A 26,242-nucleotide genomic window follows, 5' to 3' on the forward strand; every position below is an offset into this window, starting at 1 on the left:
GAGCCGCAAACAGGATTGAATGGAACTGGCCCGACGGCTTGTATTTTTCCCCCAGCGTTCGGGATTTCCAAGATTAGGTCAGGACAAGTGTAGGCCCTTGGCAGCCGTTGAGGTTTTCCAACGGCTTGTTTCTCTTTGGATAATTATGCTGTGGCAGCGAGGTCTCCGACATCAAATCGCCCAAGATCCGCTTTGATGCTGTTCGATCCCCTACAGCAATCTTGTCTCGGAGATTTCGCCATATGCCATCCGCAAGTTGCATCCCATCGATCCCATCGACCGAGCTTTGACTCACACTTGTCCGATGAACAAGATTGCCTCATTTGACACGCCCAACGCTGTTGCGGACAGGCAATGTCGTTATCAACGGCCAGAAAATCTGCAACTGGCACTGCGTTCAAAGGCTCCTCACAGAGTCTTAATTATATTTTCTGAAACTTCTCAACGCACCCGCCATGCCCCAAGTCTACTCACACAACAGAGAAACAAGAAAAAAAGGTATTCCACCCGAGAATCCTCCGCCAACGCCGTGATATGCAACTGTGTGTATGTCCCTCTGCATGACACTACTGTTCTGTCTGTTCGCCGCCGTCTTCACCCCCAGGCTCAGGAAGACGCGTTGCCCCTACGCCGGTCCACGTTCCTCACCTTGCGGAGGGGCTTGTTCTGCGCCATACGGTACTTGGTATATAACCGGAACGCGTCGCGGAGCACGATGTACATGCACCCGCCCACCAGATTGCGGCCCCACTGGTCCTGGAGCAGGCCCGTCCGCACCCGGAACCGACCGAAACCGTTCGGCGGAGCGGTGAGGTGCTTCGGCAGCGCGAGGCGCAGGAGCTCGCCGACGCCGGCAGAGATCATCGGAAGCAGCAGCGTGCTCGCGAGCGCGTTGGTGACGTCGCGCAGGCTCGTCTGAAGGGGACGCTGACGGGCCGCGGGCGCCGCTTGCGCAGGCGCTGCGGGCTGGTTGTTCTCCTGCGGCTGTCCCTCCACGCCATCAGCAGCCGCTGCGGCGGCATTCACCGCGTTCGCCCTCTCCTCCTCCGCTGCCGCATCTTCCATCTCCTCCACAATGATCTCCAGATGGGCCATGCCGTCTCCGTCCTCCATCTCTGCTTCCTCCACTTCCACGTCGACGGCAACATCAGGGATGTCCAGCATGTCTATCGCCGCGTCGAGCAAACCCCCGACGATGCCAATGTTCCGCTGCCCGTCCGCGCCCTGCTCCCTCGCGCGGCGCTGCTGTCTGCGCTCTTGTCGGTTGGCCTGCTGCGGCGGCGGCTCCGGCAGGCCGGCCAGTCTGCGCTCCCACCGCCGCTCATACTGGCACATGAACTCGTGGTAAATGTTATTGTACGCTGCCCTGATGTACGGAAACGTCGCGGCGGCTAGTTGGGGGGACGGCGGCCACGAGAAGAAGTTGTCGTCGCGCGCCATGTGGAAGACGCCATACTGCGGGAGACATCCGTCAGCTAGCCATCAAGATATAAACGTAGGCATAGAGGTTCTTACTAGCGCCGCTGCGGGCATCATGAAGACGTTGCCCAGCACGGGGAACGACTGTCCGATTATCAGCGCCGGCGCAATAGTCGGCAGCGCGGCGACGTGGATCCAGTTGACCGTCGGCACGCCCCGCGGGTTCCTCTCGTTGAAGAAGAATCTGTACGTGGCCTCGGGCCCGGCGAAAACGCGCACAGCGATGTTACCGTACATGGCGAGGCCGACCCATGTCCCCGCGCCGATGCCCCCGAGGATCAGGCCCGGCGAGATCTTGCTGAAGGTCTTGTAGATCTGGTTGCTCAGCGCCAGGGCCGGGTCCCACGGCTCGTCGATGTTGATGAGGGCCTTGCAGACGGGACACCGGATCTCCTTGTTTTCGCGCTCGAGGTCCGTCACCCATTCGATCATGCAGTCCTGGTGGCCCTCGAGGGTGCAGGGACACGGGTGCACCCAGGCGGACTGCGAGGCGCCGGCCTCGTTCTCGTCGCTGAGGCATATGAAGCAGCGGCGCAGACCGTCCTGCGGCGGCTGGGGCCGGGGAGCGCCGTCGGCCATGGTTCGCGGAGGTGGTGGGTTTGCGGACGTCCCTCGGCTCGTCGGGATCGGGGTTTGAGAAGGCGTCGTGTGCGCGCGAGCCTGGGAGTGGACGGCTTGCGGGTGTCGCTGGGTGATTAAGGTGTTCGTCGATTGAGTATTCTAGCGCATGTTATGTTTGATATGAGATTAGCACGAATAGTCTTCGGATCGCGAATCAGCCGCAGCGAGCGGTGGTGGTGGTGTTGAAATGTTGCTTGGTTTGGGCCAGCCTGATTGCTTGCTGAGAGCTCGAGCCAGTGTGACATCAGCTTGGCGGGATGGGACGTGGAGGTTCGCAGTCAACGACCGAGGTGGAAGGTGGGGTGCGATCAATTTCGTGTGGCTTGTATCGGTGTAGGTGGTAAATTGTGGCCATGCTAGGTACCTTAGGTAGGTGACTGCCACCCAAGGTGCCGTAGGTAGCTGTACAGTACGGGGCGGCACCTACCTCGGCCACACAGAATGGAAAACTGTCCATCCATGCTCGGTGCCGGAACGGAACGGATTAATTAATAGTCAGAGATCTCCACTCAGCCGCCAAGAAGCGCACCCACCTACACTACGGCCGGGCGAGTATTGAGGCTGCTGCACGTTGATGTATCCTGTTCAGACCCAATTGGAACAGCTTGTATATCCCGCTCATCATGGCACACTACGGTCTCATTGGGCAACGCCGCGGTTCTAAAGCTTCACAATGTCGGTCGAGGGTACAAATAAAGCAATAGGATATAACGGTGCTCGCTCAACTTCTATATTCTGGATCCGCTCTCCTTCCAGTCTTATTATTTCGTGAGTGAGTTCTACAGAATTGCGCCGGGTTCAGGAAGATACAATTCTTGCGACTTTGGCACGAAAGAAAACCAGGAAAAAAAATGACCAAGCTCTCTATTGAAGCTATTATTGCTATTGTCGGCGTTCTCATCGCTTTGCCCCCGATCATCATTGCATACCTCCAGTGGCACAATCGCGGCCGACGGCATGTACGCTTTCGAGAGCTTCCTAGTAGGTTTATGATATTACTAATTCCTGCCTGACTCGAAAGAGATCATCGCTGACCCTCTGTACTCCAGCCCATTCCACTGAGGTCCTGATGCCTCGGTTCCACGACGAATTTCACCAGCTCGATGTTCTTATAATACGGGGGCGTTGGCGCTCGACCGACAGGTTCGACGAGAATGACTCGCCAATCCAGGCGTCCTCTTTACGATGATGAGTCTTGGGCTTCTTGCGGCGCTTAATTGTATACAAAACCCCGACGCCTACGCTGTCCACGGGCCTGCTTCATTACACAAATGAGAAACATGATGATGCGAGGTGGATGTTCCTATCGATGATAGAGCACGACGCATCGCGCGTGACCGGCACCAGGGGCATCGGTGGCTTACGTAACAAGAGTTCCAGCCACAGCTCAGTCTGAGCTGCAAGCTGATTTCCATCTATGGCAATTTGCTTTGATGGCCAAGAAGCAGAATGACATCGACTTGGGATATTTAAAACTTAATTCACCTCAGTCCCTGTATTACGTGCCTACGATACCAGGATAGATATTAAACACTGAACAAAGTTGGAATGTAGCCCCGAACCACAACGCTTGTAATGTTTGCGCTGCTTCACTGCAGATGGCAACGGAACAGCAAATATTGATGTCTGTACATGACTGCCTTGCAACACAAAAGCATGAGAAAGCTTGTTAAATCATAGTATTTCCACCAGAAGAGGCTTCAGATCATTCATCAGCAGTTCTGCTGCTATCTCACAATCGCAAAGTCCCATGCCCAACCGTCATACCGAATCAGCGGGGTAACCCAACCGCCCTTCACTCCAGCCCAGGTTTCCCCCCAAAAACCCCACACCACCCAACTCGCACTGGCACCAACTGGAACCTTCCAGCCATACAGCGCCGTCACAAGCCCAAAGCCAACCCAAGCGGTACCACGCAGTCCACACTGGTGCAGCCGCAGGCCAGAACAGCCCCTCACCGAAGAGCCTCCTCGCGAAAAACCACAGTCCCCTTTCTCTTTACTCCTCGACACCGTCACCATCTGCCCTCCTCCTCTTTGATACCCCCTTCGACAGACCTCTCTTTCTTTTTCGGTATATCTAAAAGGTCCATCAAGATGGTAAGTAACACTCCGCCCGTTTCCTTCGCAACCACTGCAAAAGAAAACAACCCAGCTAACCCCTCCTCCCCCCTCCACAGGCCTCAACCACAAAGCAGCGCCTCGCTGTCGCGATCTGCGAATTCCTCTCCTCCTCCGTATCCGACGGCACCCTCCCCGCCGACGACAAGGACTCCGTCGACGTCGCCATCCAATGCATCGCAGACTCCTTCAAGGTCGACCCCTCCGACCCCAAGCAGCTCGCCGACGCCGTCGGCACCCAGAATCTCTTCCAGATCTACGCCGTCTATGAGTCCCTCAAGAAGGCCAAGGAGCAGAACGCCCCCGCCGCGGCCGAGGGCGCCGCCGCTGGAGCTGCCGCCGCCGCAGCAGCCGCAGGCGGCACCACCCCCAAGGTCCCCACCGACGCCGAGAAGAAGGACGCCGAGGCCCTCAAGTCCAAAGGCAACGCCGCCATGGCCACGAAAGACTACCCCGCCGCCATCTCCCTCTACACCCAGGCCCTCGCCCTGCACCCGACCAACGCCGTCTTCCTCTCCAACCGCGCCGCCGCCCACTCCGCCGCCAAGGACCACACCTCCGCCAAGTCCGACGCCGAGGCCGCCGTCGCCATCGACCCCACCTACACCAAGGCCTGGTCCCGCCTCGGCCTCGCCCGCTTCGCCCTCGGCGACGCGAAGGGCGCCATGGAGGCCTACGGCAAGGGCATCGAGTACGAGGGCTCCGGCGGCTCCGAGGCGATGAAGAAGGGCTTCGAGACTGCCAAGCGCCGCGTCGAGGAGATGGAGCAGGAGGAGGTCGACCTGCCCCGCTCATCCCCCGGCGCCGGCGGAGCTGGCTCCGGAGGCATGCCCGACCTGAGCAGTCTCGCGAGCATGCTCGGCGGAGGTGGTGGTGCCGGCGGCGGTGGCATGCCCGACTTCAGCCAGATCATGAACAACCCCATGTTCGCCAGCATGGCGCAGAACCTGATGAGCAACCCGGAGTTGATGGGCAACCTGATGGGCAACCCGCGTCTTAGAGAGATGGCGGACCGCTTCGGTGGCGGTGGAGGCATGCCTGACCTCAACAGCCTCATGTCCGACCCGAGCATTGCTGAGATGTGAGTTTTCTTACCTGGACGAGCTTGTGGCCGTATACTAACAGAGACAGGGCCCGTAACATGATGGGAGGCGGCGGCGGTGCGGGTGCGGGTGCAGGTGCTGGCGCTGGTGCCGGTGCCGGTGCCGGTGGTGCTGGTGCTGGCGCGGGTGCTGGTGCGGGCCGCGGCAACTAGGCTTGAGAGTTCTGCCTAGTTTTAATCCCTCGTTGGAAGAGGAGTGTCGTTTGGTTGCGACGACAAAGAGCTTCAAGTTGTGGCTCACCTAGAACCACCTTACGTCGAGATATATATGAGATACCGATGCATGAATAGAGGACCATTCACGGCCTGCCACCAATCAATCGCGACATGTGTGGAAAGTGTGCGCGCGGTTCAGCAATACAACAGTCTTTTCGATTGAGGCTTTTCTGATCAGTTTACCGCCCGCCAATACTTGTACATCCCAATCTAATCTAAGAAAACGTCTTTTTAATCTCTGCTTTTGTCCGCCACGAGTTTTAAAACCTTTCAGCGCCAATTTTCTGTGTCCTTGCGGTAAAACAACTGACCGTCTCTTCAGACTGACATAGGAAACCCACCCTTGATCTTCTAACATGCCGGCTTGCGCAGACCCCTCCGTCTAGATAATACCATGCAGCCCACGCGGCTGTCAAACGGCATGGCGACAGACTAATTTGGTGTTGGTGGTACAAGGACCCAAGGCCAAGAACGGTGCAATGAATCAGTCAGTGCGTGAAAAAGGAAAACTGTTGTAGGAAACGTAGGTCAATTGTGCCGATTACCGGCCTAGGCCTGATTGCCAGAGCGAACGGGTGTTCCGGGTGTTTTGTTATGGTTCTGACGACCACGCCACCGACCTCCTCTTCCACGGTGAGACCGTCCTCGACCGCCCCGAAATTGGTTCGATTGGTGAGATGGATGGTCGGAAGAGAGCGCAGGCGCTGTAGGACGAGTGTTCTCTTTTCCAGAGGGTACCGACTCAGACTTGGTAGGAGAAATCGAGGTTTGTTGGTGAGGGACATCGACGTTCTCAGAGGATTGCTCATGGCCTCTATGGTTTGGCGACATTTTTTTGACGATGACGGTCACGGGAGTAGTAATCTCCCTGGCTGCCGGGGTGCTAACCTTCATAGGCAACGCCGGAGCAGACACTCGTCGTAGCTCCTGTAAACCAGTCAGCGAAGAACATAACGCATCCTTTCAGCGCACTTACGGGACTGGAGGTATCGGTTTCGCCATCGTCCCGGGGTTCGTCATCGTCTGCCGGCTGTCCAGTGGACTCGCTCTTCGAGTTAAAGCGACGGCTGGTTGCGTGCGGAGTTCTAAGCTGAACGTTCATTTTGATCACGGTGTCTGCGCTCCCGCCATCGGAATCGTCTCCGTCGTCTCCTACAGGACCCTTTGCCGGGATGTCCGAGGGAAAGTCGCCGTCAGATGAAGGGGAGCTGGCCCAGTTCTTGACACGTCTACGGGTCGGCGAGGCAGTGGGAGTCGTGAAGAGAACTCTGGAGGCTGCGTGGACGAGAGCCGCAGTCTTGGGGGTAAACTCCGCAGCAACAGGGTTCAGCTTGGATCCCTAGGCACAATCAATGGTTAGAATCTGTCAAAGATGAATCTTCGACTGACTCTACCTCTTTCTTGTGACCATTGGGCTTGCCCTCGCTTCCGTTGTTGGCGTCATTGGCCCCCTTTCCGTTCTCATCGTGGGCGGAATCGTCCTTCGGCTTCTTATCGTTGGCCTTCTGTGTGTTGACAGACTCGGACGTCTCGCCATCAGTGGCGTCAGTCTGCTTTCCGTCGGTCGGGTCGTCATCCTTGGGTTTCAAAAACGTCTGCTTGGACCACAGATCGGCATATCTGCCTTTGGCAACCACCAAGTCAGCGTGGTTGCCCTGCTCAACAACCTCGCCATCTTCAATGACCACAATGCGGTCAGCATTCATGATCGTGGACAGGCGGTGGCTAATGCATCTTTGGTTAGCAAATGGGACAGGACAGGGCTCGGGGCAAGCTGAACTTACGCAACGATGAACGTCGTTCGACCCTTGCAAAGCTGCATAAAGGAGTGCTGAATCTTCTGCTCAGTATCGGTGTCCACAGAGCTGGTGGCCTCGTCGAGGAGCACGATCTCGGGCTGCTTGAGGATGGCACGAGCGATAGCAACACGCTGAAGTTCGCCGCCAGAAAGTTTACTGTCACAAGTCAGCTTCGCTTCATTCGCAGGTTCCAAGTTACTCACATTCCACGCTCACCAACCCGCGTGTTGTAGCCATCCGTGAAGGTCATGATCTTATCATGAATGCAAGCCGCCCTGCAAGCGTCGAAAACCTCATCGTCCGAGGCCGTGATTCTGGCGTAACGAATGTTGTTCATAATCGTGTCGTCGAACAGAATGGGGTTCTGAGGGACCAGGCCAATTCGGTCACGGAGACTGTGGAGATCCACATCACGGACATTCTGTCCATCGATGAGAATGGTTCCCTCGGTCGAGTCGTAGAAGCGGTTGAGCAGCTTCAACATGGTGGACTTGCCGGCACCAGTAGCGCCGACGAAAGCCACAGTTTGGCCACCGGGAACAGAGAGGCTGATGCCGTTGATGATCTTCTTCTTTTTGTCGTAGCTGAAACTGACATCTTTGAAATCAACATTGCCACCGACGAGCTTTAAAGGACGCGCGCCCTTCTTGTTGACAATGGTGGGCTGCTTCTTCATGATGTCCAACAAGCGCTCGGCGTCAATAAGGTCGCTTCCTATTTTCTTACCAAGGCTTGCCATGAAGCGGAGTGGTGAGGTCAGTTGGGCCCAGTACATCAGCAACATGGTCAGATCACCAGGCGTGGCCTTGGAGTTCTTGATCCTGTAAACAGCCAGAACCGAGCCGGCCAGTAAACCGCACAGGAGGACAAGAGATTGGAAAGCTTGAGCGGTGAACCAACCAAGACGGACACGCTTAGTCCAGTTGATGCGGGTATGGATGGCGTTGGAGTAGCGAACATCCTCGTACGTGGTCTGGTTGAAGGAAGCGACGGTGTGCCATCCCGTGATTCCAGTCTGGCGTACGTAATGCTCGGCGTACTGTGCATTCACGTGGGCTCGTCGGCGCTCCTTCATGACTGCTATCATCTTGGTCGCGATGAACAGAAACAGAGTGCTTGTCGTGATAGTGATGAAGCCCTCGTACGGTCCAAGGGTGATGGAGAGGTAGACCACAGCAACGACCAAGTCAATGAGCATGGGAAGAGCCTGAAAGCATATAGACTCGAGCAAGTCGGAGATGCTGGACCCCCCATACATGGCCAAGCTGATATCAGAGGTACTCTTGGAGTCGTGGAAGTCGGCCGAGAGGTTGAGGATATGGCGGTACGCAGCGGTGCTCAAGGCTCCATCAGCGTAGACCTCGAGGGGGAGGTAAAGCCACTCTCGCAAGAACTCGATACCGGCGTCAGAGGCGGCGATCCTCAACAGACCGTAGATGCCCACACCAATCCAGGCACTGCTGAAGTCTCTGTCCTTGAGCTCATCGACAATAATACCGAACTGCCGGGGGATGAGCAGATTCAGAGCATTTCCGGCAAGGAGGCAGAGGCCAACAAGAACGAGGCGGAACTGGAGAGCCTTTTGACCGACGGGCCAGAAATAAGGGAAGAGAATCTAGACATACGAGTCAGCAAAAATGTCTTTCAATGCAGAACTGCGACAAACGCCTCTTGGACGGAAGCCAACTTACTGTGAAGCCTTTGATATAGGTGAGCCAGTTGCCCTCCTCCTGCAGCCGCTTCTCCATCTCTTCTTGGGCCTTCCGCTGGCGCTCCTCCCAGTACGACTCAGGCTGGCTGGTTGATCCATAGCCGGAACCTGAGCTCTGGCTACCGCTACCAGAGCTGTTCAGACGTGACTTGGGATCGTCTTGAGCCAGAAGAGATTGTCTTTCTTCATCGGTGGCATCTTCCTGGCTAGCCCGGATTCGTTGAACAACGTAAATCGAGAATATGGTCAGAAGAAGGTAGTACCGTAAGCCAGAGAAGACAAGGTGGCCGATACGGCAGTACTCAAAGGTGATGGAGTGTCGGAGGATGAGGTCTGGGACCGCGATGAAAGGCTCCAGCACGATGGAGATGACCCAAGAGCCCCAGTAAGGAGTCCATACGGGGTGCTCAGTGTCCGAGAGAAAAGCAAGTTGGGTGCCAAAAACCAAAACGCAAGATAAAAGACCAATGACCTCGTGCTCCTGACCAATCCATTCTTGACGGATGATGGATTGGATGCCAATAATGGACAGCTGAGCGACGTAGGTCAGGACGAAGGCGACGAACAGGTTGACGATCCACGAGCGAGGGATATTTTCCTTTCCGGGGTTGGTGGAAGCCTTCAGTGTCTGAAGGGTGCAGACGGCAACGGCAGAAGCAATTACGAAGTACGTGAAGGCCGCGGCCGGATAGAGGTAGTGAAGGCTTTCGAGAAGCTCTTCGAGGGACGCCATTGCGGCGGATTAAGTGGTGGAGTTTGGTAAAAGCAAGCCGAAGAAGGAAAACGACGCAACTAAAATCGATGGAGCTGGGCAACGAGAATGAAGAAAAGTGGACGGTGGTAGAGACGAGCAACGGCTCGGAGGAAGATGGTAGATGGAGTTGAAGTTGGAGCTTGGACAGGACGCACGAGGCAGACAAGGTAGTCCGATGTCGAGCGCCGGCGGAAGCAAGGAAGACGCAGGACGGGGAAGACGGGAAGGTGCTTGCCAGGCGTCTGGTCGATGTTTCGTTTCCTTCCCCGGAAGTCTGTTGGAGAAAAGGCAAGCAAGCGCCAACCGAGAGCTTGGATGAGATGGCCGTCGAACGGACCTGAGCGGGCAGAAGTCAGTTTCGTGTATTCCTTCCGGCAAAGATATTGCAGAGAGGGCGCCTGGGAAGTGACGCGAAGACGGCTTGGAGCACGGCAGACTTACCTTTGATTCCTTTTGCCTCTAGAAAGGCGTGTGAAGGAAGGGAGCGATGCCACACCTGCAAGGTACGGGATTTGATGCCACGATGACCCCGGGCAGATGCTTCAAGTAAAGTACAGCCAGCCAGACACCTTGCTGAGAACTTAGGTTCAGGTGCCAAACGGGAGCGGCCGCCGGATCCAATGACGAGAGGACACAGGAATTGACAAAGAGAGAGCTTGTGTTGAGCGTCAAGCCAGCGCAGGACCGATGCCCGAGCGGAGGGAACGTGAGCCAGTCAGTGACCCCAATATCCTGGACAGCAAAGAATGGCTGAGGGCGGCAGGTCTCAGGAGAAGGCGTCCGATGCAGGGGATCGATCAGCTCCTGCCAAAGGCAATTGCGAGATCAACCTAATACCTTCCTCAGGGAAGGTACGGAAGTGAGGTACGGAGGTCACTCCGGTCATATGGCACCTAAATGGGAGGTGCCACGGCGGGAGGGAGGATCCAATTGGGGCAAGTCGAGGCTGTGTCCGTGTCCGTGATTTCCAGCTAGGAAGGTACGAAGGTGATGGAAGGACGGCAACGTAGGAGGTAGCTACCAAAGAAGGAGGAACAGTGTTGAGGCGGACGGGAAGGCGCGAAATTCGTAGTCCTTTCGTTCCTTCTCCCTGGACTCTCAAAAAAAAATTTTTTTAGACATGAAAAATGCAACCGAAAACGTGTTGCTGCAAATCTCCAAACCCCAACCGTTCTTGTCTCGCCTTGTCGTACCTCTCGGCTCGCCCTGCGTTAGGTCGCGCTGGTCAATGCAGGAGAGCAGCTCTGGCCAGATTGAAGGGAATTCCTCTGCTTTGTGTAACGCCAGAAGAGGCCTTGTATCCTTGGCTCAGGGTAGGCTGGGATTGAAATGAGATGCGAGGGAGAAGGGCGTGCAAGTTGCCCGCTGTACTGCGCGACCCTCAGATTCTGCAAGCACGCTCTCGTCACTCTTCGTCTCGCCCTGCCTACCGTGCCAAAACCCAATCGAGCTCAAGCGATACGCTCTTCTGATTCCTCAGACGATGTATGTCGCTCTCCCACGTCTAACGGGAGCGTTGTTTGGCGAAGAGCCCCGGTCTCCGTGCCGTGTGCAGAGACAGACGTGGACGGCCACGTAGAGACACGTACCGATGTGCTGCAGATATGGTTTGCTCCGTGTCGCCTCAGAGATTGGACAAGTGGCCCAGCTGATGGTCTTTCTTCTTCTAGACCTGCAGAGAGGAAAAGTTTTTCAGACAAGCAATGGAGAGAAAACAACAAGATTCCGAAAGAAGACGGTCGTGTTACCCGACCTGCAACTGCGCTGTTGCTTCGCCCACACGTACACACTCTCACCACACCCCGGTAGCCGTGATGCGTGATGCAAGCTGCGTCCCGTGTCCGCCTAGGTCGAGGCTCCCGTAGCCAACCTGCCGATTCCGACTGGATGATACCGAGCAATCAGTCTGAGATTGCCGCTGCAGATGCCCTTGTCAGATGGTGCTTGTCCAAGTGGTTGGTTCGCTATCGCCGTCGCCGTGGTTTGCCCTCGTACAGACAGTGAGATGCTGATCAAAAGACAGAACAAGAAACGTTGTTGGTTTGCGTGCGACAAGCTCGATGGGAGATATTTGGATCAACTGTTGAGGTTTCTGTACTGACTCAGATGCACATCAAGTGTCCATCAAGGTTCCAAGTCTTGCAAACAGATGTAATGACGCGCAAGTGGAGGTGGATACACCAAGATGCCCGTTAACGTAAGATGGCTGTCTGGTCCGTCGAAATGGGCTTCCCCGTCTGTTCCCATGCACCGGCTAGCAGCCGTCGCAAACTAGAAAGAAAGACAGATGGGCTGACACCAGCAAGGACACTTCGCGGAATGGGGCGAGCTTCTTCGCAGGTACGTGGGGTAGCTGGAGAGGCTAGGCCGTCGTGGTGGTGCGAGCGCGAACCTGGCATCAAGGCCATCGTGGGAACAGACGGGAGTCTCGGACCTTTAAGCCATGTCGATATCGCTTTCACCATCCTTCATGGCCCTCCGACGGCCTGGGTGCCTGGCTCTGGGGTCGTCCAACACCTGAACCAGCATCATTCACCGGCTTGCCTAGGTTCATACGGCATACCAAAAGCAACCCCAGACTGCCTTGCCATCGAGGCTCGTTTAGATCCATGACGCGCGCACCTCCCGGCGGCTCTACTGCCTATTTTCAGGCATCCAGCAGGCTCGTCTCACGCGTCAGCATTCTTAAAGAGCCCACTCCCCCGAGAAAATGCCATTGGAGAGTACACGAGGCAGTCGGTTCTCAAATTTGGTCAACATACAGAGCCTCATCGTGACTCACGACGGCGCGGCTCTGCTGTTCATTGTGGTGGTTGCTGGAGGCCGTAGGCAATGAGCCAGTGATGAATCACAATGGGAAAAGAACGAACAGCGGACGCCCAGCTGCCTAGACTTCGGTGGGCAGTACTGAACAAGTAGCGGAATACCCCAGTCGGAATTTATGTTGGAGGGTTCCATTCTTACTGCCGACCCACGTCTTCCCCCTGGACGCGCAGCTGCAGCGACGCGCATTAGGGTGACCGGTGACCAACCGTGCCCCTGTTCTTCCAGTTGGCTCAGCAATTTTTTCAACACCGCCCGACTGGCTTCTACGAGATGTCAGCCAACATATTCGGGGCAACTATTGGTCTTGTGCCACGGTCAGCTTCTACCGCTGCGGCTCGGTTTGACCGCAGTAGGGAGTCTCTAGAGCATTCGTTCCCTCAGCTCGGTGATCGCCAAGGCCAATCAAGGACATGTATTCTCCAACAGCAGCATATCCAGCTACGTAGCTGTAGCTGCAAGACTGGTGGCACGGATCCCTGGCGCTGAGCACTCTCAGTATCCCTGTCAGTATGCAAGGTACATAGTGCTGTCACCTTGAGGTCTGCAAGCTGCAGTGAAAGCGCATTCTATCAGCGTCCATCTCCTGATGGTGCAGCCAGACGTCATCTTGGGCCGACTGCTGTTACCAATCACCTAGTTTTTCTACGAGACCCGCCACGAGTGCAGCATCTCAGCAGCATTAAAGGTCGAATAAAAAACCGCTGACCGGGCTCTTGGGCTTTCACACTTGGGCCGGCGCCAGCCCGTCATCCCATCCGGGCCAGCTTCCGGGCCTCCGTTGACAGCAAGCCCCAGCGCCGCTCACCGGATTGCGACCTTTCAGCATCCATGTCCGGTAACGAAGGTGCCGCTGAAGCGCCAAGCGACATCCTCCCGCGCTTCTGGCCTCGCCAGCCCACTACGGATCTCCCTGTCTCACCGCCAGTGATCTCGATGGTCAAAAAAGCAATGTTGTCTGCACCCCTGGCTGGATTGCAAGGGCATCCTATTGCACCTTGCCTGTTCCGCGCATGGCCTTTTCAGCGGCACGTTGGGTTTACATAGTACGACTGCAATCTACAAGTGAGCAATCGGTTCAACTTGCCCATGGTCTGATCTGATCTGATCTTACGAGGTCCCCGACGAAAGGACTTCGCATATCCTTTCGGCCGATAAGCCGACTAACTGTTCAAGATGGTCATGGGGCAAAAGCTCACATTCCCTTGATGCTTAATTTGAATTTGGATTGCTAATCCTGACCCTCTCCGCATCGGTTCCGGGTACTGTTGCCATCCGGCTCGGACATGCCTTCGTTCCCCAACTCTGTGCCGCGTCTCTGTCGCCGAGGAGTCCAGACAACGTCGCTAACCCACGCATTCCCCATGGCTTGGGCAAATGCCGAGAAAAAAAAGTCAAAAAAGCATAGAGTCGTGTGTTGACGGTCATTGAGTCCGAAGCTGTTGGCATGCCATCAGCTGGGATGTCCATGCCTAAGCAGCATCTGATAAGCAAGTTTGGCTTGTAAACGGTGCTTGGCATTGAGAGCCTCATATCGTCCTGCCCCGTTCGAACCCCGCCTCACCTATTCCAACGACGGAAGCTGTCTTGCTTCTGTCGTGGGGGTTTTGGAGGGAGTCAAGGCGCTTCTCAATCTGTGGACCTTCTTTGTAACCCCCCAGGCTTTGGCAGGGGCGACGAGCAAGGGACAGAGTGGACTGGCGCACCTCGCCCGTCAAGGCTGACGGGGAATTACTGGCTGAAAGTTGTGTGAGACACCACATGCCTGTGCTACCCTGCGGCACGCAAGTGCGAACCGATGTTGGAATTAGAATTCTTACGTCCGGATCGGGTCGATGCCAGCCTGGCATGGTTGCAAACTGGTATCTCGTTGCCTCGCACCGTGCTGGTGCTGCCTCTGTCGGGTCAGCAGGATCAACAAGCCTTGTGGCTTACTGACCTGGGATGTCATGTTACCTAGGTCAGGATGTTGGTGGTAGGACTTGTTCTTCACGCTGGGGTTTTGATAGGGCCACGCATGACAGTCTCAATCTCGCGAACCTCCAGGACGATGTAACCAGGTCAATATTGTCTTAGGACATTGTGGGCTGAAGAGCTTTCCTGCTTGCTACAAATCTTGACATGCTCACCCGTCGACTGTACATGCGAATAACTTTCTGCTATTCATGCCAATCTCAGACTTGCTTCATCTTAGAGACGAGTCGTGATAATGAGCCTCAAAGTGGCTGCTAGTTGGCTCGTCGTGTCCATATGCGGAGACTCTCAAGGGCGAGGGTAGCATTGCCGGGCGATTGTTTTCACCTTGGGAACCGTAGCAAATGGAAAGGTAAGCGACGATGAAGCGTAGCATATGTGGCAGCCAATCTTCATTGAGACAGGTATTTGAGACCACCAAACCGGTCAGCCTGGAGTGACGAGAGCAGGCCCAAATGTCGCGCTATCGGATCAGGAGGGCGAAATGTAGTTTATGAGCTTCTTGGGGAACATGTTAGTAAGCATAGCACCAGCAATGAAATTCAAGGCACTTACGACATGATATTTTTTCAGGTTGTTTGACATATATCGCTTTGAATAACAGGGAGACAACGAGGAATAAGGACGCTCGCTGTTTTCGTTGGAGCAAGGGCAATGCTTGTCAGACGCACCGTAGGACCTCGACTTTTGAGCTCTTTCCATCTGGCGGGGAGGAGAACGAGATAGGCAGTTTTGCAATTTGCCGGTGAGTGTCAATAGAAGATGGAGCAGATTAAGTACCTGAAGGTAGGTCAGCAACCCAAAATTGACATTGATTGTGCAGGCTGGCTGGTGAGTTCCTACATAAGGACCTTTGGGGTGCCCTTGAGATTCAGAAACGACACAATATGAAGGGAGGTTTGTGTTGCTGATGTTCAAAGACAAGAAACAAGCTTGGAAACACGTCCGGTAGATGAAGATCTGGCTGACTTCCGAGGCGGCTGCTAGCGAAAGAATGGTCATCTTCCCTGTTAGTCTCTGGTCTCATTGGAATATTCGACGAGATTTGCGACGAATATACTGGCTAACCATTATCGTTGATGTCCAAAGACTTGTCATCTTTTGAAAGGTGTGATGCTTTTGAAAGGTGTGATGAGATTCCACATTGGTTTGGGTGCCGCTTTCAAGTACGGGATCGCCGAAGAATTGATTTGCACACTTGAATCAGGCCGGGTGGTTAGGCTTTATACAGTAGCTGGATGCTTTAGACTGAGTATCATCAAGATGAGATAGTCACGATGGGAATCTCCGCGTCTGTCGTATAGTCGTCGTTTTCATGCGTCGACACGTTCGTGCCTTGTGAGCAGGTAATTGGCATGTTGATTGCAAGCGAATGCTTAAAGACTCTATACGTGTAGGTCTTCGTTGTCTCGTATCATGTCTAGAGTATACTGTCCAGATGATAGGAATACCTCCTGCCAAGAGCGACTCGTACATCCGAGGCATGGCTTCAATTCGCAGTCATGACCATCTCACTACAGATACCAGGGTAGTATCACGTCTACGACAAGATAGTAATCTATTGCCGCTGCCGTGCAAATGATGAACAAGAGCGAGGCCTTTATGCATGAGGTATTAGATTCCCAGCTTGACGCTAGAGCTCGTCGTGTCTATCTGATATTTAGCGACACACGTTATGGATTTCTCCCCGCAGCGAGTGTAACAATTGCCAGCGCGGTGCTGAGATTTGAAGAAGATCGAAACACATCATGATAAACGATAAATGAGTGATGTTTCCGTTGTTGATTTAGAATTGCAAGTCGAGCGTTATGTACTATAGACGATTCGCAGGGAATACGTCTTTGACGCTAGCAGAAATGAGTGACGATGAAGGTTTCGAGAGAGCCAACATTAAAGGGGCTCGGAAACATCTGCCTGCAAGTAACTGTTCACGATAACATACGTAGAAGTATTCACAAAGGAATAGGCACAAGAAGATGAAGACCGGAAACGCGGTCTATTGCTGCTTTAGCAGCAGAAGCTATCGGTGACTATCCTGGGACAGAGGCCCGCAAGGACCTCTGTCCCCTCTCAGCGTATCATCATCGTCGTCGTCGTCTGCTCTCGCCGTGGTGGGGGAGACGGCAGAAAGAAGCACCCCTTTTAGAAGGCGTGGTACTCATTGGCCCGCTCCTCGACACCCCTCATATACTCCTCCTCCGTCTGGGGAGGGGGAGGAGGAGGAGAGGGGCCCCGAGGATAGGCGGGGGACAAGGCTCGGGCGCGAGCAAGGTCCTCCTCGGTGAGGGAGGAGGGAGGCGGCAGACGGGCACCGTGGGGGAGGGCGCGGAGACGGCCGGCGGGGTCCTTCGAAGGTATCAGTACGCATAAAACAAGGACGACGGTGAGGAACGACGCCGGAAGACGCCGGGAGACAAAAAAGGGGTAACTCACAACCCAGCCACGGCCAACGCCGATGCGCTCGCGGAGGCGAGTGGCTTGAGCGGAGAGCTCCTCCGCGGAGTAGCCGCCAGGGCGCGAGGTATCGGAGGTAGCACGGCGGCGACCCTCCTAAGGAGGCCTGCCGTAACCACCTCCGAAGAGGTCGTCGTCGCTGCCGCTGCCGCTGGCGGCGTCACCAACGGTGCGGCGGCGGTGGACGCGGTTGCGCTCAGCAGCGCCAGGGATGGCGATGGGGGAGCTGGCGCGGGGAAGGGGGCTGGCGGCGCGACGGACGGCGGGGGCAAAGGCAGAGGCCTCGTCGAAGGTGGCGCGCAGGGGGGTGGCAGCGGCAGCGGGGGAGGAGGCGGCAGACCCGTAGGAGGGGGTGCGGGCCGGGGAAGGACGAAGACGGACGCTGGCGAGGACGCGGGCGCGGGCGTTGACGGCAGGGGAGAGGGGGCCAACGGGGAGAGCGGCGGAAGACGGGGAGGAGGAGGGACTGGCAGGGATGGGGGTGGTGGCGGCGCGGGCACGGCGACGACCACGCTCCTCGAGGGAGGGGGAGGGGGAGGCCTGGCCGTCGTTCTGTATCGTCGTCGTCAGTCTTCGTCCGTAGAGTAATCAAGAGGGGCTTGTACGTACGGCGGCGGGGGCGTCGTAGGCAGAGCCGCGGGACATGGTGGGCGAGGCTAATGGTATTTATCTGCTTTCGCGGTCAGTTGGCTTCCTCAGAAGTGAAGAAAGGGGCCAATCTACCGGAGGGTCTTGGAGAAGGTGAAGGACGATGCTGGACGCCAAATACGACAAGGACGGTGATGAAAGCTGGAGACGGACGAGGACGAAAGCCGAAGATAACGAAAGCCAATGGCGATGAAGGCCAGAGACGAAGAAAGCCAGAGATGATGAAAGCTGGAGGCGACGAGAGCCAAAGATGACGAGAGCCAAATACGACGACAGCCAAAGACGACAAGGACAGCAAGGATAGAGCTGAAAAATGGTGATGGACGAAAAAGGCGGCCCCAGCAAAATCGCGAGAAAGTGGTCCGGAGGAAAAAGGAGACAAAAGGAGAGCCAGCAGAAAACAAAACAGAAATCTCTTCAAGGACCTCTTTTTGGCGTGGGGCATGATTATGTCGTTAGGGCAAGGCACTCTCATTCAAGCCGCAAGAGGAGGGCTGTGGCTGAGTAGCTATGATGTCGTCCTGGTATCGCCATGTTGTGGTGTTGACCGGTCGAGGGGATCTAACTGGTGGTCACCTAGAAGGCTATAAAGAAGGAAGGAGTCTAGATTATGGTAAAAGAAGGTACAGCTGTCAGCATTCGATTGACCTTATTGTCCATAGGTATCTTTGAGGTATCATGAAGGGTATCATCCTGTCTCAAGACTCCCATTTATTGAGCTCCTACTACAAACTCTCTCGATACCCTCATCAACTCCGAGTGTTACTGATTTGCGTCATGAGCTCTTGGTCTTCCTCTCACCGCAATTTGGCTCAACGAGAGCTACTCCAAATGGAGCACTATTAGAAAATCAACCGTGAAACGCCCTTGAACGCCTTCCTCTCCGTATTACGCCTCTACCCCTTCCAAAGCACCTCCCCCACATGCCTCACATTTCCCTGACTCGGTGAGCTTGGGCGTATTGCAGCCGTTGGGGTCCTTCTTGTGCTGCTCCTCGCTCTCCTCCCGTCGCTTTCGCTTGGCATATGCTTGCTGATTCTGCTCGTAGGCAATCTTTCCGATGGCATCCATGTGCTTCTTGACAAACTGCTCGACTCTGTCGACATTCCATCTGCCGAATCTGTCCTTGAGCGGCTCCTCTGGAACGATACCGCCGTAGCTGTCGTTGCCCTCGAATATAATTCTCTTCAGAGCTTTGCTCTGACAGCCGCGGTACTGGCACGGTTTGGGGTCCGTGGTGTCGATAGCAGGGATCCAACTGCTTTTGAGTTTTGCCATGATGGTAAGAATGTCCTGGTCGTTGAGAAATTCAGTGTGCCGTGTCTCGAATACCTCCTTGACTCCTGGGAATCTCTCGAAAGCCTCCGCGCGAACCGACATGATGGTTCCCGGGACCTGAGTAAACCGACCCTCCTTTCGGCACTGGGGGATGAACTTGTTGATGAAGTCGCTGTAGGCTTGTCGGGAGGTCATGCGCTTCCTGTCGCTGTGGTTCAGCTTCTTCTTGCTCGGCTCAGGTGTCTGTACGTCGGCAGTGACAGTAGGAGTCCGCGTTGAGGGCGTAGCTGGCAATACCGAGGCTTGACTTCTCGATGAGGGAACGGAACTTGCGGGCGTAGGAGGTGGAAGTGAGCTCGAGCTTGCGGGAGACTTGGTCGACATTGTGGTTGAGGGTGAGGCAGTCCGCGTAGGAGTAGCGGGTGCTGCTGGCGATGACTGGTTTGAGGGAGGAAGAGAGCAGAAAAAGCGGCATGTGGCGGCGTACTCATACATATCTTCAAGCGATTCGAACGTTGAGTCCCAGATGTGGCTGTCGGCAGCCAAGCCAAGGAAAGTAAGGATTTCGTAAGGATCCTGCGTGAGGAGCACTCTAGCTCTCTTCCTGTCGAACTTCTCCATCTCGACTATACGCACCCATAGAGACTCTTCATCTACCGTGAGGCCGTATGGTCGGATGATTGTGCCGAGGATGCTCCAAAGGTCTCCATGAGCATGCTTAAACAGCTTCCAATGCAGTTGTTCCAAGTTGTCGCAGATGGCGATGTCAATCTGGCAGTATCGCCCGGAAGTTGAGGTCGAGGTGTCTTCTCCCTCTGCCACAGTGCCGGTATCAGGCCATCGAACGGCGTAATGGTCGGTTTGCTTCTCGACTTTGAGAAATGGTGCCCCTATAGCTTCTTGAATGGCCTTGCAGGCGTCCTTCTTCCCGTCTTTTCCAAAGGGCGGGTAATCTGAATGGGAGTCCCCCAGTACGATGGATCTCTCCAAGGCAACCAGGATGTCGATATCACCGTAGTCTTTCTTGGCTGGACCTTCGATGGGGCTAGCGACGCAGAGGTAAATCTTTCTAAGAGCAGCGTGGCACTCGGCCTTGACGCGCTCGTAGACCTCGGGAGGCATTCGAGGGGTGTTGAGAGGCTTGTCGCCCGCGGTAAAGACGGAGCCTCCCATGTTTGGAGAGGTTGAAGAGAAACAACGACGAGGTGGGAATGTGGCGAGATTCTTTGGTTTGAGACGAAAGAACGGTGCAATTTAAGCGCAAAGGCCCTAATAGGACGCAGGATCGGAGGTGACTAAGAGAAGCTGTGAGTCAAACGGCCAAACGGACGCCTGCCTCGGACTCTTCAAAGGCAACAGCCGCAGCATGTACGTTCGCGAAGAACGGAAGGAACAAGAAAGAGCCGCCTTGAATTTCCCACAAGAAGGAGCATCAAAGCAGGCAGGGAAGACTCCACGCAAGGCAATAGGACCTTGAAGGAGCAGTACCTACCCTGCAGAGATCGATGCAACTAATGAGGCTTTCGCTGGCCTTCAAAGGCTTCCGAGACACCGAAGATAACTATTTACTCATTTATTCGATGCGATTCGCAGTTTTCTGTCGAAGACTCAGCAAGGTATCCCTAGATTGATGGAGAATGATGGGGGGCAGATTCGGCAAGTTGGCTCCAAATTCCTGAGCGCTTCTTCAGCAATCACGGCGGGGTTCACTGGGGCGTGTGTATTTCGTTCCAGCACTGTGTAAATCGACCCTATCGACCCCGTCACCTCTTCTGACTGTTCGGCATGAATTCAGCTCTGATACGGGATGTGTGAGCTGCTCAAAGTGTGCTTGATAAGTAAGTCACTAGACAACTTACGAGTTTTACTACAGAAAGCGGCAATGCCGTTCTCCAGGTGCAAGGTCACAGTGACGCTGGCCTGGTAAGATCGGACAAGTAATCAAGTCAAAGTTCCTATTCCCACGAGTTTGGGAAGGCCCGGCTGCGGTAATCGAGTCCCTCGTGTCTTTTCTTCGGAATTTGAGAAGATCCGAGACGCCGCCGGAGCAGGTTCGGTCGAAAGTGGGGCGACAACCGGCCCAGCTCCGGCCCAGTCCGGAAGCCCCGCCTCCGAGAAGGTCACAGTGGTGTGTGCTGCTTTGCACCCGCTTAATCCGACTGCACTAAACCGAAAGTGACGCAAATATCATCAGTTGCACCAGTTGCGGCAGCGCAGCTACCTGTCTACCTGCCCTTTGGCAGCCTTTGAGGCTCTTGCAATAAGGGAAAGAGCCGGCCAGAGGGTTCCAGGCCAGGAATATTTTCGCCAGTCGCGTCAAGGCTTCCACTTCCTTCCCACAACTCTCCTTCTCCATCAACACCTCGGTCAAGCCACAGACCGCCTCTTCTTTCCATCTACCTCTCGACTTACACTGCGCAGGACCCTTGTCAGGCCTGAATCCCCTCTTCCGTCAGGGTCCTATCGACTCGCATCGCCTCAAGGCTCCTTTTTTTCTTCGTCGTCGAATTACCTGCTCCAAAGAAAGCCGATCAAACCACACGCCATCATATCCTATGTGGGTGACTGCTCAATCCAACGCGCTGGCACTACTAACGATCGAGCAGTTCCAACTCTATCCCCCTTCTCCGCCGTCCTGCACAACCTTCGGCTCTTCGCACCCGACGTCTTGGCTGTCCATATCTTACGAATATCTATCCGAATCTTAGACGAAAAGACCAGTCTCAGCGACAATAGACACCCCGAAACTCGCAGTTTTGGAGTCCACACCTACCTATCATGGCCGACATCGTTGACTTGAGACCCAACGCGGTCAACATGGCAGCGGTCGCCAATGGAATAGCCACCGCCAGAAGTGGAAATCCTGTGGTTGATTTGTAAGTTCGGCGAGCTCTTCGGCTCTTTCCTTCTCAGCTACTGACAGAAGTCAGGCATGTCGACGACTATGTCCACCTACACTGCGGCGGCAAGGTATTCATTGTCTTTCGCGACGTCATCGTTGCGGGTTCGATGTATTTCGAATGCTGCCTCTTCGGCTTCTTCAAGGAGACCCTTGAGCAAACGATCTTCCTCGACGACGTCGATGTCGAAGCCTTCGAGTTCTATCTCAACATCGCGCACGGTTGGTTCTTCGAAATGAAGGTTCGCGGCGTCCGGGTTGTGCCTCCCAGAGTCTTCGACGACCAAATCAACGCCATCATGCAAGGTCCTTGGATGGAAAGCCGTCTGGAAATTCCCCAGATGAAGCTTGCCACAATGGCCAAGACGGTCATTCTGGGCGACCGTTTTGTTCACCGCCCTCTTCTTTCTATCCTGAGACACATGTTCGTCTCTCTCCTCGAAGTCACCCAAGACTGCTGGAACAAGCTCAAGAACAAAACCCGCGACTGGGATGAGGTGTGGCATTCTGAATTCATGCTGGACTTCATTGAGGCGTTTGATCTGCTCTCGACAGGACACGACGATGAGAAGCTCTTCAGAGACTCCCTCACCGAGACATTCTACTGGTTCAGCCGCCCCGTCACCGGCCTTATTGACTACTTTGGGCCCATCCTGCCTTCTGAGTTCTCCCACGAATTGCACTTGGAAAGAGACGGGCAAGACAGGATGCGCAAGAGACAGCACGCCTGGGGAATCTCTACGACAGACCAAATGATGTACGCGGCTAAGACTCGCCAGCAAAAAGATCGAAGATTCAAGCGTGTTGTGAACCTCTGCTGTCCTAAGCCGCGTGGCGAGTGGCTGCCTTGGTTTCACGACCCCGAGGAAATCAGAATCCGGAAGATTTATCTTGATGACACCGCTAAGGCTCGATTCCCACGTCCTTCGGCAATTCGCTCGGGCGCACGCTCTTTTGTCCCTGGTGCTACTACCCACGGTGTCTCTAGTTCAGAAGCTTTCACTCCCAAGACTCTGCGTCAGGAAGCTCAAAGCATCGGCAGAGACTCGCGCCTTGGCAACAATCAACGACCTGACAGCCGCCAACATCGCAAGCCGCGAGGAGGGAAGGGCTCCCGTGGCAATCTTCGCGCCGTAGAGGCGAGATATTCATCGCGAGACAACGGCTACTCTGGCAATGCCTTAGAAATTGGACCTCCTATTGAGTCCCAGCTGTCCAACCTATCCACAGTCATCACTGAGCCACTTCCAATCAGTGATGCGAGCAACATCCACAACGTCTCAGAGAATCCCACCGGCAATCACCCTGCTTGGTCCCACGGGCAAGTCAATCACACAGATGTGGAGGCGGATGGCATGCCTGGAAAGAAGAAGAACAAGCGGAGAAATAGGAAAAAGAAGCAGCAGGAACAAGGAGATTCGGCTGGGCAGGGCAACGATTCACAGCAGGTTCGTCAAGCTCACCTGCAGCCACCTTCCTGTTTCCAGGTCAATGCAAAGTCTGTCCTGCCCTCGGGCCATGGAAATGGCGAGCCTGCCCGTCGCGGAAGAGCCGAGCAAAACAAGCGCGGCAGTGGAAAGCGTGGGCGAGGTGGCGCAAGACCTCAGCATCCGAGCGGTAGCGAGCCCTCGTCCTCGGACGAGCCTCACGCATCTGCAATCACAGGCAGAGACGGCAATGCTGCAGACCATGCAGGGCAATCTGGCACTAGGGGCCGTGGCTGGGGCAGACGCCGTGGAAATGGAAGCGGAGGGCCGTCAAACCCGGATTGGAACTCTATCTCGGTGGCCTCAGATGTCTAGTGTGTCCATCGAAAATCGACAAACAAGGCAACTATGTCTGGCTCTGAAGACACTCCAATGTCTCAGAGCAAAGCTTCTCGAGCTGATCAGAATTGGCTCTCATGGTGGTCAAATCAATGAGTTGACGCCATCGAACTTGCTTTTGCTTCAATGTGTCACACGTCAACCGCACTGTGACGTCAAAGATTGCTTTCGACCTTTTTCAGAGAGTATTTCCTACTCTTCACTTGCTTTCATGGGCTTCGACTGGGGTCAAATTTGGTACGAGATTTCGGAATGTGTATAGACGGGCGGCTCAGTCTTCTCAGAGTCAGATTTGATGTATCAGTCATAACTTTGCGTCGAATGGAAATGGGATCTTTCAGGTATTCAGCTCCAGGGTTACACGAGGTTTGGGTTTCCTAGACTAGGTAGATTTCATAGTACAAGAAAAGTTTCACAACAACGGTCCGCACACTCTTTGTTTGTGATGCCGAGAAGGGAACCGAGATGAAGGACGCCGACAAGGACGCTGACAAGGAGAAGGCCAACGACTCCTAGTCTTCTCGAGGCGAACCGAGATCATCAACCTGACCGATGATTGAGCAACCTCCGACATATCGATTATCAGTAAGATGTGTCCGGTTCTGTTCAGATTCGTCAGGTCTCTACTAGGAAGGCGGTTGGTATGAACCAGAGATGTTGGAAGAAAGCTGGCATCAAACTCTTTGTACCTGTTGGACGTGTGGTAGTGGTGCACCGTACCTGTTCAAGCCGGGCAGTCATAGCTCTGGCCACGGCGACAGGTGTTCGGTACGTTCAACCTCTGGCTGACCTGAGATACCTGGCTGACATCTTTATTCTCATGTCATCGTTGACACCATTGTACTCCGGATGCGGGTGTTTGTGGCCAACCGCGTCGCTTACGCGCTCAAGGGAGAGTCCTCGCGGAAGAGACAATGGTGAGCTCAAAGGTCCTGAGGTAACAATAGGGGGTCCGAGTCCGCAGTCAATGCCTAGGTCTCCCTTGAGGGAAGGTGTTTGGCTTCATCAAAAATGACAGAGGCATAGGTAGCGTAGTCGAATTTGATATGAAGGCCCGATCTCCTGGTCGTTCCCCGAGACGTCAGAGTCCATCAAGCAGGCGACGATCTAACAGATATTGAGCCTTCGAAAACACGTCTTCAATCTCGCTGTCATAACCCTATCGCTTGACTCCTCCTCATTTGAACGAGTCTCTACAAACGTCAAGCGTTATTCTTCAGAAAGCCTGCAACATGCTTCCTCTGTCGCTGGCCAGCACTTATCGAGAGTACAAGCGCGACACTGATGTGTTGGCTTCCTGGCTCGCTCTGACTGCTCGGTCTCACGGATACAAAGGTGATGTGGCCTCTGCTGGTAACGAGCCCGGAGACGGATCGAAGACAGAGACGCAGACCGCCAAGGGGGATGACACCGCCATGGGAGATCACACCGGCAAGAGAAATGACAACGGACGGCCATCGAGATACAAGGTGGCCATCCGAAACTTCGTGCCCCTGGCTGAGTCCGTAGCCTCGATCAAGCCAGCGATCAGCACCCCTCCGTCCATCGTGAACACGATCAACAGGGTCATCACTGCCCGATCGGATTTCGCCTCAAAGGTGAAGGATTTCAGCGGCCTGGATGCCCACGCCGTCGAAGCGCATGCTTATTTCGTGGGGATTATCGAAAAGGTCCAAGATATACTGGTTCCCAAGGATGTGGCGAAGACCCGGCAGTTTGTTGCTTTATCAAACGAGGAGACTACAAACCGGTTTGCTGCTCTGGACTTCGAGGATCCCTCGACCGACTTCCTGAACGCTCCAGATATCGACAAACCCATGTCCCAGGCGGCTCCTGCGGCTCCGGCGTCTCACGCACCAGAATACGAAGCGGAAACCTCAGACGAGCTCAACACCCTGGACGCGATCATCATCTTCGCCTTGATGGCAAGCGATCTCGCAAGAGTTCGTGTAGTGATCATTGACACCTGGGGCAGAAATGCCCGCGGAGAACTCACCCTGTCTGCGGCCGCGCTCACCACATCAGCCGCCGTTGATCTCGCGAACCACGCTGTCAAGGATATTCTTCCCATCTTCGAAGCTCAAGGAGGTGTTTGGGAGGTAGCTCAGCAATTCGTCGCGCTCGTCTGTGCCAAGAATGGTCCTGATACGGAAACCCTCAGTTACAGCCAAGGCACGACGCTTATGTCCGAAGACATGTACACGACGTACGACCGATCCCTACTTTGTGTCTACGCAACCCTTAATGCCTGTCTTCAGTCTATGAAGGAGGGAAAAGACCTGGAGGTCCCCATGTTTTCGGGCCCGAAGTCACTCGATTGGGTCATGGAAAAGCGTGGACTGTCTGGCAGCCAGCGATTTGAGCAGGACCAAGACGCAGTCATCCGCTTGGTTTCAAACTGTAAGGGTCTAGGACAAGGTCGGTGCCATTGGTCTAGCCTACTACTACGAGCATTCCAAGCTGGAGGAAAGAAGAACCATTCTGGGAAAGAGTGGTGCCCTTCTCATCTTTAAATACATGTGAGTCTTCTTCCAGAAG

General features: G+C 54.9%; 7 protein-coding genes across 7 annotated transcripts; 3 read left to right on the forward strand and 4 right to left on the reverse strand.

The window, feature by feature from the left end:
• Nucleotides 1–606: 606 nt before the first annotated feature.
• On the reverse strand, nucleotides 607–2,058 carry COL26b_009037 (uncharacterized protein; the record flags this gene model as incomplete). Its single annotated transcript, XM_053181778.1, has 2 exons — nucleotides 607–1,455; nucleotides 1,516–2,058. 2 exons carry the CDS (start codon nucleotides 2,056–2,058, stop codon nucleotides 607–609), a joined length of 1,392 nt encoding a protein of 463 aa, XP_053034319.1.
• A 2,138-nt stretch (nucleotides 2,059–4,196) lies between these two features.
• COL26b_009038 (uncharacterized protein) lies at nucleotides 4,197–5,475 on the forward strand (the record flags this gene model as incomplete). Its single annotated transcript, XM_053181779.1, has 3 exons — nucleotides 4,197–4,199; nucleotides 4,280–5,301; nucleotides 5,352–5,475. 3 exons carry the CDS (start codon nucleotides 4,197–4,199, stop codon nucleotides 5,473–5,475), a joined length of 1,149 nt encoding a protein of 382 aa, XP_053034320.1.
• Nucleotides 5,476–6,421: 946 nt separating this feature from the next.
• COL26b_009039 (uncharacterized protein) lies at nucleotides 6,422–9,781 on the reverse strand (the record flags this gene model as incomplete). The annotated part of the gene is made up of 6 exons (XM_053181780.1): nucleotides 6,422–6,465; nucleotides 6,511–6,877; nucleotides 6,933–7,263; nucleotides 7,323–7,493; nucleotides 7,541–8,952; nucleotides 9,029–9,781. 6 exons carry the CDS (start codon nucleotides 9,779–9,781, stop codon nucleotides 6,422–6,424), a joined length of 3,078 nt encoding a protein of 1,025 aa, XP_053034321.1.
• A 6,960-nt stretch (nucleotides 9,782–16,741) lies between these two features.
• On the reverse strand, nucleotides 16,742–17,698 carry COL26b_009040 (uncharacterized protein; the record flags this gene model as incomplete). Its single annotated transcript, XM_053181781.1, has 4 exons — nucleotides 16,742–16,945; nucleotides 17,033–17,149; nucleotides 17,222–17,605; nucleotides 17,663–17,698. The coding sequence occupies 4 exons, from the start codon at nucleotides 17,696–17,698 to the stop codon at nucleotides 16,742–16,744; spliced, it is 741 nt and encodes a 246-aa protein (XP_053034322.1).
• An 891-nt stretch (nucleotides 17,699–18,589) lies between these two features.
• COL26b_009041 (uncharacterized protein) lies at nucleotides 18,590–20,152 on the reverse strand (the record flags this gene model as incomplete). The annotated part of the gene is made up of 1 exon (XM_053181782.1): nucleotides 18,590–20,152. One exon carries the CDS (start codon nucleotides 20,150–20,152, stop codon nucleotides 18,590–18,592), a length of 1,563 nt encoding a protein of 520 aa, XP_053034323.1.
• A 1,605-nt stretch (nucleotides 20,153–21,757) lies between these two features.
• Nucleotides 21,758–23,680, forward strand: COL26b_009042 (uncharacterized protein; the record flags this gene model as incomplete). Its single annotated transcript, XM_053181783.1, has 2 exons — nucleotides 21,758–21,855; nucleotides 21,910–23,680. The coding sequence occupies 2 exons, from the start codon at nucleotides 21,758–21,760 to the stop codon at nucleotides 23,678–23,680; spliced, it is 1,869 nt and encodes a 622-aa protein (XP_053034324.1).
• A 1,256-nt stretch (nucleotides 23,681–24,936) lies between these two features.
• On the forward strand, nucleotides 24,937–26,104 carry COL26b_009043 (uncharacterized protein; the record flags this gene model as incomplete). Its single annotated transcript, XM_053181784.1, has 1 exon — nucleotides 24,937–26,104. A coding segment is annotated over one exon (1,168 nt), but the record flags the coding sequence as incomplete, so codon positions are not given.
• Nucleotides 26,105–26,242: the final 138 nt, after the last annotated feature.

The sequence above is a fragment of the Colletotrichum chrysophilum genome (assembly GCF_026319265.1).
Source record: "Colletotrichum chrysophilum strain AFK26 chromosome Unknown scaffold_83, whole genome shotgun sequence".
NCBI classification, from domain to species: domain Eukaryota; kingdom Fungi; phylum Ascomycota; class Sordariomycetes; order Glomerellales; family Glomerellaceae; genus Colletotrichum; species Colletotrichum chrysophilum.